Source organism: Meriones unguiculatus, chromosome 4 (assembly GCF_030254825.1).
Source record: "Meriones unguiculatus strain TT.TT164.6M chromosome 4, Bangor_MerUng_6.1, whole genome shotgun sequence".
In the NCBI taxonomy this organism is placed as follows: Eukaryota; Metazoa; Chordata; class Mammalia; order Rodentia; family Muridae; genus Meriones; species Meriones unguiculatus.
This window is the reverse complement of record NC_083352.1, coordinates 89,188,935-89,205,925: the sequence shown is the minus strand read 5'-3', so window position 1 is coordinate 89,205,925 and position 16,991 is coordinate 89,188,935. Positions and strand designations below refer to the sequence as shown.

General features: G+C 43.7%; 1 protein-coding gene across 1 annotated transcript in view; it reads right to left on the bottom strand.

The window, feature by feature from the left end:
- Rad9b (RAD9 checkpoint clamp component B) overlaps positions 1-16,991 on the bottom strand; it is a 30,331-nt gene that overhangs the window by 6,812 nt on the left and 6,528 nt on the right. Inside the window, exons 5-10 of the mRNA XM_021631395.2 lie at positions 12,484-12,583; positions 7,073-7,179; positions 4,359-4,465; positions 4,206-4,270; positions 3,240-3,359; positions 1,804-2,032 (exon numbers count right to left, since the gene is read on the bottom strand). Of these exons, the coding sequence (XP_021487070.2) occupies positions 1,804-2,032; positions 3,240-3,359; positions 4,206-4,270; positions 4,359-4,465; positions 7,073-7,179; positions 12,484-12,583 (728 nt within the window). The remainder of the gene's footprint in view (positions 1-1,803; positions 2,033-3,239; positions 3,360-4,205; positions 4,271-4,358; positions 4,466-7,072; positions 7,180-12,483; positions 12,584-16,991) is intronic.

The following is a 16,991-nucleotide window of genomic DNA, read 5'->3' as shown; positions in this document are numbered from 1 at the left end:
TCAGTCCCACATGGTAGAAGGGGAGAACTGACTCCTGCAAATTGTCTTCTGACCTCTGCTTGTGCATGCATGTGTGTGTGCACAACACACACACACAGACCTCAAATGTGAAAACAAAAACCAGTGGCAGGAGAGAGGGCTCAGTGTTTAAGAGCACTTGTTACTCTTGCAGAGGATACAGATTTAGTTCCCAGAAGTGTTATGCCTGATCCAGGGGATCTGATGACTTCTTCTAGCCTCCAAGACCACTGCACACATTTGGTACACATACATACACTCAAGCGCACACATACACATAAATCTAAAACAGAAAAAACTCACAAGAAATGCCAGCAAGGATGCTGAGAAATAGAAACTATTACACACTGCTAGCAGAAATGTAAATTCATCCAGGCTCTATGGAAATCAGTACAGAGATATGAATATATGCTAAGAAATATGAATATATGCTAAGCATGGTGGCACATTTGTAATTATTACACGGGAAGCAAGTCAGGAGGATCAGGACTTGAAGGATAGCCTACACAGGCCAGTGTTCCAGGTCAGTGAGGACTAAAACAGACCCTGTCTGAACACCAAAAAAGAGCCAGCTATGGTGACATATGCCTGTAATCCCAGTACATGGGAGGAAGAAACAAAAGTATCATGAGTTTAAGGCCATCCTTGGCTACATAAGGAGTTCAAGGCCAACCTAGGCCAAATGAGATTCTCTCCAAAACAAAAGCCCTAGAAATGTCTATCACCATATGACTGTCCCAGCTGTATCACTTCTGGCTACTTATGACTGTACAACCATAGGACATACCCCAAGAGATTCCTGCCCATCCACTTTTATTGCACTCTTTTACAGTAGCCACATTATCTATTCTTTAGCAGAAAATGGATAAAGAAACTGTGGTATATCTATGTTTATTCAGGGGGACTGGAGAGATGGCTTAGCAGTTAGGAGCACTGAATGTCCTTCCAGAGGACCTGGATTCAATTTCCAGCACCCATATGGCAGCTCACAGCTGTCTGTCATGCAGGCAAAACACTAATGCATATAAAATAAAAATAAATTATATAAAAAATATTTATATTTAGTCATAAAGAAAACGAAATGAGGACTTGGGGAGGGGCATGGGAGGAGATGAGGAAGGGAAAGTAGGATTGGGAGGGGATGAGGGATGGGGCTATAGCTGGGATACAAAGTGAATAAACTGTAATTATAAAAAAACAATAAATTGGGGGCTGGAGGGATGACTCAGTGGTTAAGAGCACTGGCTACTCTTCCAAAGCACTCAGGTTCAATTCCCAGCACCCACGTGGCAACTCATAACTGTCTGTAACTCCAGTTCTAGGTGATCTGACATCTCTACACCAATGCACATAAAATAAAAAATTAAATAAATTTTTTTGAAAAATAATAATAATAAATTTTTAAAAAGTAAAAAAAAAAAGAAAACAAAATGATGGCATTTGCTAGACAATGAATGCAAATAGAGGTCATCATAGTAAATAAAATAAGCTGGACTCGAAAAATAAGTATTACATGTTTTCACTTGTGGATCATATGGTAAGTATGATTATATATAATATAGACAAATGTGAAAGCAGAAGGGAGGCTTGAAGTAAAGGAGACTAGCAGGAGGGAGGAGAAAGAAGGGTGGAGGAAGAGGACAGTAGAAGGGATGAATTTGCTCAAAGTATGTAATACACTTGAAAGAAATAGTCTCCATGAAACAGGGTGGCCAGGCCAGGACTACATCAAGGCGGATGCTGAGAATTGGGCCACTTTGGCCAACCTCAGCACTGCTCCTTTACCTTTCTGAGGTGTGAAGGTTCTGGTTCTTTCTCCATGTCACTGACAATAGTTTCAGGCACTATGGAGATGTCATCCTGGTTGGTGCTAGCTCTCTTGATCTCTGCTGCAGAGCTGCTATCCAGCAGCTCCTTGGGAAACAGCCTTTTGGGTGCTGCTCGAGAGATGCTCTCTGGGGCCTGGCAGGCTCGGCTTTTACTCACCTGAGCATCTGACTGAATGGAGTCTGACCTGGAATATTAAGAGGAATTCGATGGAGTTGTTTACTGGAAATACATTCTTAAGTAACTGAGAGAGCAATGTGAGGTGACGATGAGCTGTGGATTAAGAAGTCTACAAATAGCCAGGCACAGTGGTGCAGGCCTATAATCCCAGCACTTGTGTGGCAGAGGCATGCGGAGTTCTGTGAGTTCAAGGCCAGCCTGGTCAAGAGTGAGTCCAGGACAGCCAAGGCTACACAGAGAAACCTTGTCTTGAAAACAAAAGAAAACAAACAAAAAACTAAAGGGGAGGGGAAAGAAGTCTACTTCTAGAAGTACTGTGTTCAGAGTTTAGGTCAATGCACACAGTCGTCTAGAAATCCCTGGACAGAGTTGAGGACAGCAAGCCAGTACCCGGCAGACGCGGATTGTGCTCAAGGGATCTGTGATGGTCTGAGTGACAACAGCCCCCAGAGGCTCATCTGTTTGAGTGCTTGGTCCTCAGCTGGTAGAACTTTTTGGGAAGGATCAGAAGAGGTGTGGCCCTGTTGGGGGAGGTGTGTCACAGCAGTGGCTTCCCACCATCCTGAGTGCACTGTTTCCTGTTTCTGGATCAAGATGTGCTCTATCAGCTGCTCCTGTGGCCAGGCCTTTGCTCCACCATCATGGACTCTAAGCCTTTGGAACTGTGAGCACAATTAAACACTTTCTTTTATAAGTTTCCTTAGTTGTGTTTTATCACATCAATAGAAAAATAACTAAGATAGGATCACATCAAACAAGTTCTGCTATGGGCCTGCAAAATGGCCCAGCAGGAAAAGGCACTAGCTGGCGACCCTATGACCTGAGTTTGGTCCCTGGGATCCCGACTGCATGTGTGCCATGCAGACATGCACACACACATACACTCTCAGACATAATGTGTGTGGACATCAGAGGCCAACTTTCAAGAGTTGGTTTCTTTTCCTTCCATCACGTGAGTCCCAGTGATCAACTCAGGTCATCACGCGTGGTGGCTGGCATCTGTAATCCCAATGCTCTAATGTCAGAGGCAGGAGAGCCCCAGTTCACAGACTAACTAGCCTGCATGTGCAACTGTGAATGGGAAGATGCCTTTTGTCAGGAAAAGCAGAAGGCAAGGATTATACCTGAGGCCGATCTCTGATCTCAGATGTGTGGTGGCACATGTGCCATTCCCCAGAGAGTAAAAAAGAAGAAGCAACCGCCTCCAGCCTCACCTTTGTGCCTGGGAAAGACACAGCGACTGTGGTGAAGACACTCTACTTGGGTAATCCCCTAACGTGGCCAAGATGAAGTTCGCCTCCAAGAGCATGTCGTCAATGCTCAAAACGACCGGTCTGGAGAGACAGTCAGCACAGACATGCTCATTTCTGTTAGGAACGTGCTCATCAGTTGCTAGGAACACACCAGCGAGCACCACCAACTTAAGGGTAAAGACACAGCAGGTGCTCCTTCAGTATTCCCACAGCACAGCAGCCCTGAAAGCTGGGAAGCCCTTAGCAACCACAGGAAGCCCTGATTCAGTTTTAGTCCGGAACTACATTAAAGGTTTACATACACAGAGTTCACATGCTTAAGCCATTCGTAATTTACTCAATAGAGACAATCTTATCGGGAGCCAGTCAAATGTTTCACGTTGCAGATAGTCAAAGTACCAAATTACTTATAATAATCCTCAAAATAAAATTATTATTTATTATTATTATTAATTTGGTTTTTCAAAACAAAGTTTCCTTGTATAGCCCTGGCTGTCCTGGCAGTTGCCCTATAGACCGGGCCGGCCTTGAACTCAGAGATCTGACTGCCTCTACCTCCTAAGTTTGGGGATTAAAGGTGTACACCACCAATGCCTGGCCCAAATTACTTATTTTTGATTTTTTGAGGTAAGGTCTAGTAGCACTTGCTGACCTCGAAAGCACTGTGTGGCCAAAGCTAGCCTTAAACTCCTGATCCCGCTGCTTCAGCCTCCCGAGTGCCAGGACTGCAGACATGTGCTACCGCATCTGGCCAAATTATCAATTGTAAAGCACAATGTTACTGCATCTTTCAAACTTTTGGCTTGATAAATATGGCTAATAAAGTTGAGGAAGTTCTGGGGTGTAACATCAACTTTACCTTGCCCCTAAGGCTTTTTTGTTCTGGTGACAAAAGGGAAGACAAACTCAGAGTTCTTAGAGACTTACTTCCCAGGAAGGTCAAAGTAGATAGCTAAGGGAGAGTGTGTCACTTCCGAGAAGGCAAGGATGCCCTGCAGGGAGAGGAGAGAAAAGGGGAAATCAGCCTTTAAAAGTACTAATGAAAAGCTGCCTCTGACTCCCACATTAGCGTTTGCTTACCTTCAGTTCTTTAAAGCAAAATGTTATTTCGGTATCAAATCCCACCTGAAAGAAGTCAAACTCTTCCGGGCCAAAAGACATCTCGCTGTACACAGAACTGGTTAAGTCTGTTTGATGTAGAAAAATACAGATGAAAACAGAGACATATATTCAGCACAAACAGGTAACCATGAGTTCTGCCTTAAAGGTGGGGCTTAAGGCTCACCCAGCCCTGGGATCTGGGTAGCCCTGTGACTGATCTAATCAATAGGAAAAGGCCAGGCCACGGCCACTGTCTGTGCCAAGCCATTTCAGACCTTCATGTGCTTCCAGCTTGCCTTTGTCTAACCACAGCTGATGAGGCCCCAAGTGGTAACCACCCAGCTGAGTCCCATCGGCCTGCAGTCCCGACGGTTAAGAAAAGACTGTCCCTGCTACTATGTTTTGGAATGACTTGCTGTCAGCAATAAATAACCAGAATACTGTATCAACTAAGTTTATTTATTTATTTGTTTGTTTATTTATTAAGTTTTTAGTGAGACAGGATCTCAGGTGGCCCAGATTGGCCTCAAAATTGCGATGTGTAGCCCTGGCCATCCTGGAACTTGCTCTGTAGACCAAGCTGGCCTCAAACTCAGAGATTTGCCTGTCTCCGACTCCCAAGTGCTGGGATTAAAGGCATGCACCACCACTGCCTGGCTTATTTTTAATGTTTTGAGCAACCTTCAAACTAGTTTCCATATGGCCATATTAGTTTGTACTCTCACCAGCAGTAAATAAGGGTTCCTCTTTCTCTACATCCCTCCAACATTTTTTGTTTGTTTGTTTTTTGAGACAGGGTTTCTCTGCGTAGCCTTGGCTGTCCTGGATTTGCTTTGTAGACCAGGCTGACTTGCAATTCACAGAGATCTGCCTGCTTCTACCTCCCCAACCTCTCCAACATTTGGTTTTTCAAAACAAAGTTTCCTTGTATAGCCCTGGCTGTCCTGGCAGTTGCCCTATAGACCAGACTGGCCTTGAACTCAGAGATCTGACTGCCTCTACCTCCCAAGTGCAGGGATTAAACGTGTACACCACCAACATTTACTGTCTTGACTACCTTGGCTGTAGCAATAAATTTGTCTTATAGTTTTTTGTTTATATGTTGGTGTTTTGAGCTTTTCATTACAAAACTGCTTTGTCTGGCTGAATGTGGTGGCTCAACCTTTAATCCCCAGCACTCGGGAGGCAGAGGCTGGTGGATCTGTGAGTTCAAGGCTATTCTGGTCTACACAGAAAGTTCTAGGCCAGCTAGGCCTAGATATTGAGACCCTATTTCAAAACAAACAAAAAGACTACTTTAGTAAAGCTCCATGGTACAGGGGTCTGGGGAGAGAAGCATATTTACACAGAGAAGACCCCTTTTAATATGTCTTAGTGCTGTGATGCCTTCCCCAGGCTCCTGGAGCATGCAGTCTCAAGTGTGGAAGATGCTTTACAGTTACCCCAACAGCTCGAATCGTAGCAGAGGAAAGGCAATAACAAGATTAGGTAGTGGCCAGTCAACAACAGCTCTAGCACTCATTAGAAAGCTCCTCTTGGGCAGTGCTTATGGGCTACTAAACAGCCACTTCAATTCAAGCAGACCCTTTCACCACCATGTGTATCTTTTCCAGGCCATACCTTCTTGAGCTGCATACCCAAGGGACGCCATTACACGGTGCACTGGTAAGGAGCCATCCCCTGAAGCCTGCACGTCTACACCTTGGGCTCACGGGTGACTACCTATGAAGTGTGACCCAGGCAGGCCACATGGCTCCTCTGTGCTTCCACTATTCTTATGTTAGTAACTGCTGGGTTCACAGACCAAGTGACTCCTGACTTAAGCCAGGTAAACACCACAATCACTGACCCAATGTAAACCCTTCACCTATTGGCTTTTCACCTTAAATACCTCCTGACCTAGCACAGGGCTCAGCAGTAGAATGCTCATCAACTGTGCAGGGGCAGGGGCACGAGGCCCACCACAGGATAACCATGCAGCTCCTCTCCCTCCACTCTCCTACCACAGTCACAAGAGGCAAAAGATCCCTGGGGAAGCCACTGCACAGATCAAGCTATCCCATATGGGTGTCTCTTCTCCAAACCTCATCCCCCAAATGCCATGCTACACAGCCTTGGAGTGACTTAGTCTTAGGGAGTGTTCGCGTGTTGCCCTGTGTGCTTGCCATCTGCGATACTTTAAAGTTCTAACTTCAAGGCACTATTTTTTCATATGTAGTCAGAGTTCATCTCAGTCAGATTGCTGGCCTCGTAGTACAGTAAAGGATGAGACCCAGACCTTGAAACCTTACCCACATCTGGATGTGTTAGAGGGAGCCTGCGATGCCAGCTACTTGGGAGGTTGAGGCAAAAGAATTCTGAGTTCTAAGCCAACCTGAGCTACATAATAACACCCTGCCTTAAAAAAAAAAAGGATGGAAGGAAAAGAGGGAGGAAAACAACTGGAAGTAGTCATTACATGAAAATTTTTTTCTCAACCACTCATTTTAAAGTAACCTGAAAATTCAAAGCCATACACTTGGTGAATTGTATAAATTTCCCAGACTTGTCCATCATTTTTACCATTTTTCTACGACTTGCTGCTTCTCAGACAGCAACAACTATTACACCACAGACAGCACTCTGTGAGGAGCCAAAAAGAAGCAGGAAGTACATTCCATACCATTGCAGCATAAGGCGGACATCAGCCTTACCCAGTGAGTCCCCGCTTGAACTCTTGAGGCAAAAGTTCCCTGGAGTAACCGAGAAGGTGACTTCCTCTTGATTTGATGTTAGAAGAGCAATGGCCTCAGCCAGCAATCTGTGAAATGTGATGAAAGGTATGGATGTTATTTGAAAAACAGCTATAATCTTACTGCTATCCAAGTCTTGAATCTGGTAATAAACAGGCCTATTTATTATTTAGGAAACTTCCTCCGAAGGTCTTTTTTTTTTTTATTATGAGTATTTTTAAGTTGTACCTTCCTTGGCAAGCCGACTAAGAGAGCTCGGAGATCAAGGACATTTGAAATGACAGTACTGCCTTAGGGAACATGCAGAAGCTGCAGTGTGAGCTGGGCGCTGGATACTACCTTCCATTCTCATTCCATGCCAGAAAGGGAGACAGTAGAAGATGCAGCTACTCAAATACAGCCAAGGTGAACTAAGCTAGGCACCCATGTGGTGGTTTGAATCGAGATGGCCCTCATAAGTCTTGGGTGTCTGAATACTTGGTCCCCAGCTGGTGGAATTGTCGTATTCCTTAATTTGAAAAATTAAAATATGTACATGTTTGCATTGATACCTATTCTTGATTTATTTTTGCCACTCCTCAACCAGAAGAAACTGCAAAAAATGTTATTGCTCATTGTCTACAGGCTTTTAATGTTCTAAGAGTTCCTAAGCAATTTAAAACTGATAATAGAGCAGGATATACTAACAAATCTTTTAAAAAAGGGGGAGCCACTCCCCTGGACACCTAAATTTTCTAAAAAATTTGGATAAGCATGGTAAATCTGCAGCAGGTAGATTTTGGCATACAAAAGCCAAAAAACTTCTGCTAAAGTAAAATGGAGAAATCCTTTAACAAATCAATGGCATAGACCCAACCCTGTACTCATATGGGAACAAGGAGCTGTCTGTTTCTTTCACAGGAAAAGGATGCAGCTTGATGGCTACTGGAACGCTTGGTGCAACAAGTGGATGAGGAGTTTTCTCCTGACAGTGATAATGATGTCAAAGAAGACCCCTCCAGTCAAGATGACTGCTTATGTGCTGCCCTTAAGGAAGAGTGTTGCTTTTACACAGATTATACTGGGATTGTAAGGGACAGTATGGCTAAGGTTAGAGAGGGCTTAGAAGAGAGAAAGAGACAGAGAGAACAAGAGGAAAGTTGGTTTCATAATTGGTTTTCAACCTCTCCCTGGCTCACCACCCTTCTTCCTTCAATCTTGGGACCCTTGGTAGGTTTCCTTCTTCTCGTATCTTTTGGCCCATGGGCCATTAAAAGACTTACTGGCTTTGTAAAACAGCAAATTGACTCCCTGGCATCTAAACCCATACAAGTTCATTATCACAGACTTGATTTGGCTGACAGAGGCTTAGCTGAACCAGAGGAAGACTGCTGACAGTCCATCACACGGGTCTTGACTGCTTATGTTTGGCTCTCATGAAAACAGCATGAAACTCAGATAAATGCTTTCCTGGGCACCTGTAATGGGGTGCAAGATGACATTGCAAGGGGAGGGCCCAATTGCCTGCTTCTAGTCCCCTGAGAAGCAAACCTGATTACATAGAGGTTGGTGTCTGATTACCCCTAACCACAACCTGCAGGGGATGCCCTCAGGTGTTAATAGGGTCTTCTTCTCCTCCCCAAAAAGGCACCCAAAAAGGCTGCAAAAGCCTTGGGAGGATCAGGTCACTACTTCCCCCCTCTGGTTAATGCCCACCTTCTGCAAAAGACCTCATGTTCAAAATCTACCTGCTAGCCTCTTAAATTGTTTAAGAAGGGAGGAGATGCCGGGAGCCAAAGCTATCGACTGAAGCTAAAGTCAAACAGTGAGCCAAAGCTATCTAGCAGAGACAAAAGTATCTACGGAAGCCAAAGTCAATTAGTGAGCCTAAAGCTATCTAGTGAAGACAAAGGTAGTTACTGAAGCCAAAGCCAAGTAGAGAGTGAAGGTCATTTAATGGAGACCTAAAGCTATGTAGTGAAAGAGTTATCTAAGACCCTAAATCATGGGTGATAGATTGTGAGGACATCCGTTTATTAGAGCATCGGTAAGATATCTTTAGAAACCATCCTTATGATATCTTGCAGGTACAATATTTAACCCATGAAAGCACTCTTCCTATCTCCTGCAGCAGTAGATTAACCTTCCCCTTTCCTGCCTTCTCCCTATATAAGTTGGGTGAAAATTTCTAATAAATGGAAGCCTTGATCAGACGAACAGACTTGGCTCCATTCCTGTGTCTCTCGTCCCTTTCCCCCCATTCCTTCCAATCTCTCCACCTTAGGAACCCCGTTGGAGCCCCGCAGGTTGGGGCAACAACCATCTGTAACTGCAGTTCCAGAGGATCAGTGCCCTCTTCTGCTCTCTGAGGGCACCAGGCATGCATATTGTCCATAGACATATATGCAGACAAAACATCCATAAAATAAAAAAAATGCCATGTTTTGGGGGCTGGAGAGGTGGATCAGTGGTTAAGAGCACAGGCTGGTCTTCCAAGAGGACCTGAGTTCAATTCCCAGCAACCACATGGTGGCTCACAACCATCTATATTGGGATCTAATGCCCTCTTCTGGCATCCAGGTGTACATGCAGATAGAGCACTCATACATGTAAAGTAAATGAGTCTTTAAAAATATTTATAAAAAGTACATTTAAAATTAAAATTAAGTTAAATTGCATTCTAACAAAACAAAGAGAAACTGCAAGGTCCGCCATCCTTGTGTACTTAAGGTGTTGTTAGATAAAAATGACATCCTTAGAATTTATGCAGTCTCAGTTGTTAGCCTGATGCTAGACAATAGTTAACAGTGTATCTTGATACCAGAATGCCAGGAACAACTATTAAATTCATCTGGGGACATCTCCCTTGCTTAAAGGGGAGGTGTTATACAAATGCCAAATAAACTTGCTCTGAGCCCAAGCCTTGCTATGTAGCTCAGGCTGAACTTGAACTCATGTTCTTTTGCCTCAGCATCCCCTGTGCTGGGGCTCCACATAACTTTTTTCTTTTGTGTTTATAGGTATCAAAGCCAGAGACTTGTCTACATTAGGTAAGAGTTCTATCCCTTTGTTACACCCCAGACCACAAGATACAAAATAAAACTTGATTTTAAAAAATGGCAACATTAATGTGTAATTCAAAGGGAAAGAAAACTGCCAAACACAGCACATGCCAGAGTCCCAGCACGTGGAAGCAGAGGCAAGGGGACATTTAAGTTCAAGGCTCATTTCAGGTGTGAGACCCTGTCTCAAAAGAGTCTTAAAAAAATAAATGTGAATAAACATATTATTCTCAGACTCACTATTAACAATGAAAATGCAACGATTTTACCTATGTGGTTGTCAAAACTTGTAAAGAGTTATTATGTGTCCTCTATTTAGAAGAACTCTTGCAGGGCTGGAGAGATGGCTCAGCCATTAAGAGCACTGACTGCTCTCCCAGGGGTCCTGAGTTCAATTCCCAGCAACCACATGGTGGCTCACAACAATCTATAATGTAATCTGATGTCCTCCTCTGGCATGCAGGTATACATGCAGATAGAGCACTCATATACATAAAATAAATAAATAAATATTTGAAGAACTCCTGCACTGGTGACAATGGGAAGTGACAGTAACTATTCAGGTGGTAACTGAGCTGGCAGAGTACACAGGAATGTAAATGTTTATTGGCCTTTGACCCACTAACCCCATTTTAAGGACTCTATTGGGCAGCCTGTACCACAGCCCTAATGATCCCCACTTTCTTTCCCTTAAGTTCGAGCTGGACTTAGACTCATTTCCAAGAGCAGATCACAGGAGCTATGGCTGAGTTCTGACACGAGAATGTAAAAGGCCTGAGGTTTCTTTCTGTCTTGGAGCTCTCTCATCCTCATCTGGCATGGACTTTTCAGGTAGCAACCTGCACCTTTGGGAATGGATCTTCCTGAGCTTCCAGCAGCCATACCAATGAGTTCCGCAGCGTCTCCTCCAAGGTGAGCCTTCACACGACACTGTATAATTCTAGTGCTACCTGTCTTCAAACTCAGGAAAGACCTTGATCCAGGAATATCCAGATAAGGCCCAGCTATTTCAACAGAGTCATAAGTGCCTAATTTGTGAAGGCTCTACATTTGGGGAGAACGTGTTCCACAGCAATAGATAACAGATGCTATTCTGTGTATTATACAGCATTGTTTCCAACAGCGAAAATGGGGCAGCTACCTCAATGTTCCCCATAAGGTAATCAGTAGGAGACTATAGCTCAGGCACAATGCAAAGAGAAAAGCAATTACTCAAGATTGATGTAACTGAACTGATAGCAAAAGTTCCTCACATCTTCAGTTTCAAGAAGATGGCAAGAGAGATGGCTCATCAGGTCAAGGCACTTGCTTGTCAAGCCAGACGACCTGAGTTCCATCATCCCCAGGACCCATGTGGAAGGAAAGAATAGACTCTGGCATGTTGTCCTCTGACCTCCACACATGCGCAGTAGCATGTGCATTCACACACACATCCTGGGGGTTGTCGGGTAGGGAAGATGTATGCTGAAGGGAGAGTCACCAGATTGCTAACAGAGCTGCCCTGCCAAGTGAACCACAAAGGATAGCAGGGGAGCAAGATTTTTCACTCTTTAGTACATTTGGACTTGTTACAGGGCACAAGGATTCCTTTTGTGATTTAAAAAGGCATTAAGATAAAATACACTTTGCTCCAGTGTCATGCTAATTGGTAGTCAAGGCTGCAACTGATGGAAATGGTTGAGCATCCTTCGCTCATAAATGTGGCTCACCCATTACCTAGAAAACAATGGAATAAGAAAATCAATTTGCATAAAATTGTTCAAATGTCCTCAAGCTGTGTGTTCTAGGAATCAAACAGAAGTTGTAGAGATGTGAAGTATCACAATTGATTTTCCTCTTTGGTTGCATTTGAAGTGTGAAGCCATGAGTGGGGCATTTCAGAGCTAACTTGCCACCTTTAAGCAGCTGTCACCTGTCTTTCTAAAAGTTTCTTTGTGACAATGTCAGTGATTGTGCTAGCCTTCTTAAATAGTGTAACCAGTGGAGGGGGCTGCAGAGGGGATACAAAGTGAATAAATTGTAATAAATAAATAAAGTAAAAAATAAAAATAGGTAAAAAGTGAATTTGGAATAAAATAATGTTAATTAATTTGTTTTTTTTAAAGTGTAACCAGTTAGAAATCTCTAAAAGGATGTGGGGGCAAGAGAGGGTAATGGGGTGAGTATGACCAAAGTACAATGTACACAGCACGAAATGTCATTTAAAGCCCCAGCATTTTGTGTGCTGACTTAAAAATAATCTCAAAAAGGAAAGAAAAGCTCCAGGGTGAGTTGTTCACTGCCTGAGGACGCTGTGTTCAGAAGTGAAAGAGGCATCAGGAGACCCTTTACCTTGGTTTAATCGTCAGGATATTCGCACACAAGCTCTTTTCAAAGAGAATTTTCAAGGGCTGGCTGTCTTGGAAATACACATTGTGAGTTCTTTTAATGCCTTAAAGAGAACAAAGCAACCTCTTAATAACTGTAAGTGCAAAATGAACAGGCTTTAAAAGCCTGCCTTTCACAGCTAAATTAAAGCAATAAAATTAATGTTTCCTGTGTGGCAGGTGCATCAGCCTGCTGTAGAATGTGGCCTTAATTATGAAACATATTGTCGCCCCCTAGTGTACAAGAAGCAACACACCACATCCTCTGCGAAAATAGACAGGTCTCACCCAGAACATTGCTTTCAAACTCGGTAGCAGAGGATAACCTTGAACTCTGATCCTCCTGCCTCTACTTCCCAAGTACTCGGATTACAGGCATGCACCATCAAGCTCAGGTACTGGAAATCAAACCCAGGACTTCTTGCATGATAGGCATGCACTCTGCAAACTTAGCTGTCTCTAGTCCCTTAAAAGAAACTTAAATGTGTGTGTAACAGTAACTGGTACTACAGGTCATACATCTCAAGTCTTTTTAAATTTTATTTTATTTTTTCTTTTATTCAGACTAGTGTTTCCTTGTAGGACTTTTGGCAGTTAGACCTCTAAATCTGGTCTGTGATTTCTTTTTGCTTTAGGAGAAATAGCAATGCTTAGTGTTTCAGGGGCTGGAGAGATGGATCAATGGTTAAAAGCACTTGTGCTTGCTTAGGACCAGGGTTCAGTTCCCAGAGCCCTCATACAGCTGACCAGTGTTTATAACTCCAGTACCGGAGTATCTATCCATGCAGGGCACACACATACATACATGCATGCAGGCAATACAGTCATACACATAAAATAAAATGAAAAAAATTTTTTAGTGTTTCTTATTTGTAAGGATTTTTTGGAATGTTTTTAAGGACTTTATAAGTTTTATTATCCTAATCTGAAAAATTTGGGGAACTTTTAAATTCATACTTTCAAAGTAAAGTGCTTCAAGCGCATTTGTATGCATTTTACATGCATTCTTCCCCCCCCCCCCCCCCCGCAGCCCTTCAGGGGAGGGAGGGACTCAGTCTCAGAAGAGGAAACTGCAGGCTGGTGAATCTAAGTGACTTTTCAAGCTATAGTACTCTAACAAGTACAGAGCCCATGATGATAAAGGTGGCTGGCTTTCTTAAAGCTAGACTGCAAGCAGCACCATGCAGTAGAAACCAAAAGCTCTAACCAGGACCAGAGAGATGGCTCAGACAGCTGGCAAAAGTGCTGGCCACCAAGTCTGATGACTTTAGTTTTAATCACACCCAATGTACACACACATTTTTTTTTTTAAGTTTAAAAACTCTTTTAAAACTGCCAGACATGGTGGTGTATGCCTTTAATCCCAGCACTAGGGAGGCAGAGGCAGGCAGATCTCTGTGAGTTCGAGGCCTGCCTGGTGTACATAATGAGTTCTAGGCCAGCCAGAGCTAATCAGGCCTCATCTCAAATAAATAAAACTTGACACATTTCTCAGCTTCTGTGTTTGGTGAGATTCCTTGTTGTTTTGTTTTACTGAGTAACAAGGACTGACTGACTGACTGACTGACTGACTGACTGGTTGGCTGGCTGGCTGGAAACTCACTATGTAGACCAGGCTAGCCTCAAACATCAGTAAACCTGTCTTTGCCTCCGAGTTCTCAATGTGCACCACTGTACCCAGCAATTATTAACTTAATAAATAGCCAGATTTGTGTATTCTCAAGTTTTCCTACTTTGGCTAACAGACCACACTGAAATTGAGTTCTTCGTAAGAGCAAACACCTGTTATTTCTCATGACTCTTCTGAGAAGCTCTTGAGGTCTAACCTAGACACAGCTGTGAAGGATCATCTGGGGTGGGCTAATTGTCTGTCTGGGGCCTCAGTAGAAGCAAAGAGGGTGGCTGTGCCATACGATCTATCCAAGAAGTCTATTCCTAGTTCGTTCTCCACCCAGTAGAGAAGTTCTGAGGCAAAGTTAAAGCCAGTAAATAGGCTTTAGGAAGCCTAGGCTAGAAACCTCTGCAAACCACCGTTGGCATCAAAGTAATGCCATGGTAGGCTGGGGCTGGAGAGGCAGCATGGTGGCTAAGAGCATTGGCTGCTCTCCCTGAGGACCTGGTTGAAGTTCCAGCATCTATACAGCTAACCCAACCATTCAGAATCCCAGGGCTGACGCCCTCTTCTGGCCTCTTCAGGCATTGCACACATATGATATACAGATGTAGTTATGCAAATACCCTTATACAATGAAGGTGAAGGAGGAGAAGGAGGAGGAGGAAGGAGGAGGAGGAGGGGGAGAAAGAAAAGAAGAAGAGACTGAGATTCAAGGTAGGGAGACAGATTCCACTTTTTTGTTTTGTTTTTCCAGACAGGGTTTCTCTGTGTAGCATTGGCTGGCCTGGAACTCACTCTGTAGACCAGGCTGGCCTCTGCCTCCTGAGTGCTGGGATCCAACTTTTGAAGTGAGGTGTTACAGATAATTTGGCAACTTTTGATGGCAACCACAGAGGGATGATCTTAGGAGCCTGATGTACTGATAAGAAGAAGCTGGAATGGTAGGCTGAGGTTAGAAAGGGTCTCCCCAGCTTGCTGAGAAATACTAAGTTGCACATAGTAGAATTTAGCTAAAGGAGAGAATGAGCAGTACTGACCATGCTCTGCAGAAACGGAAAGAAGGAAACACTTGTACTTGAACATAATTGAAGTATAGGTTTGCTGAGCTTATGTTTCTGTTAAGAGTGTTCACTAAGTTTGCCTCCAACTAGGCCCTATTCCCATAACAAAAGGAGTCACCCCTAGTACGGGATGGCCATTAGACCCATGCCCATATCAAAGAGCACACAGTGTGCTTCAAAGTGGGCATTAAATCCAGGGTCTCTTACCAGAAATAGCATCATTCTCCCAGCCAGGCAGGGCAACCTTGTTAACAACTGCGCTGGAAGAGCAGCCCTGGATTGCCCCAGGGTAACTATGACAATATTTCACAGTGTGGTCTAATCTCTCCATTGTCCAAACAGCTAACCCTTAGAATTTCTGTCTCCGTGACACATGTTTAATTGTGCAAATTGTAACTTGGGACCATGTAACTACGTAAGCTGATGGGGTTTTGGTTCAGGACTAGTTCCCTTTTGTGCATTAGTCAGAACCAGTCGCCTGCTTTTTATTAAGAGTTTTTCCTTTATTAACCTCTAAGCACTGGCGTGATTTCTCACTGGGAAGCTAAATTAATTCTGTAACACTAGCAGAGAACAAAGCAGATAAAACTGTGTTCTGAGACCTTTTTATTTTTAAAAAATATTATTTATTTATATGTAAGTATGTGAATGTCCAAGTAGGTGCCCAAGAAGGCTAGAAGCAGACATTAGATGCCCTGGGGTTGGAGTTACAGGTGCTTGTGCTGCCCATTGTGGGAGCAGGGAGATGAATTCTGGGCCACTGAAATAATAGCCAATGCTCTTAAGCACTGAGCCATCTCTCCAGCCCCCAAATTTCTTCAGGATTTGTTTTTGTTTTGTTGGGGGAGCACATGGGGATGTACCCTGGTATGTGTGGAGGTCAAATGACTCCTTCTACCATATAGGTTCCAGGGATTGAACTCAGGTCATCAGACTTGGCAGCAAAACCTCTACTTGCTAAACCATCTTACTGGCCCCTCAGACCTTAAGAAACTGACAGGGGTTTTTGGTTTTTGTTTTATTTTGTTTGTTTTAATTGTAGAACAACAGGCTGTGGAGCTGAACACACACAATAGGAAACATGCAGAGAGCTCTTGGTCCCCAGTCAACAGTATAGACCATTTGAAGGTCACTGGCTTTTCCCTAGGTAAAATGAAAAGATATTTCAGAGTTTTGAACTCTTGAATTCTATAATCAGAGCTCCACCTGCCTCTGCCTCCTGAGTGTTGGCATCAAAGACACCACAACAGGCCTCATCTGGCCCTTTTTGGGGGGAAGGGATCTAGACAGGGTTTTTCTGTCCAGCCTTGGCTGTCCTGAACTCACTTTGTAGGCCAGGCTGCCCTCGAACTCAGAGATCAGCATGCCTCTGCCTCCGGAGTGCTGGGATTACAGGTGTGTACCACAGTGCCTGGCTTCATCTGACCCATTTCAAAGAAAGCACTGGGGCTGCTGTTTTGGGAAAACACTAAGCTCCCAAGTTGACAAACCTTCCCTACTGTAAAAATATTTCTGCGTCACTTATGCTGAAGTTAAGTCTTGGTGCACACAGCACCAAGAAACTGGGAAGAAACCCTCACAGAAACAGCTGCTGCAACAGCTGTCGGGAGATGTGCTTTAGAGTCATCTATCTCAACTTCTCTCAGTGGTGCCAGAGAGCTTGGAGGTGAAGAAGCAGTTGAGCCAAGGTTACCACACACCTACTTTATCTGTGGAGCTTGTGCTTTCAAAGGCAGGGTCACCTTCAAAAGTGCTCAGTTATTCAGGTTTGTTTTTTTTTTTTTTTTTTTTTTTTTT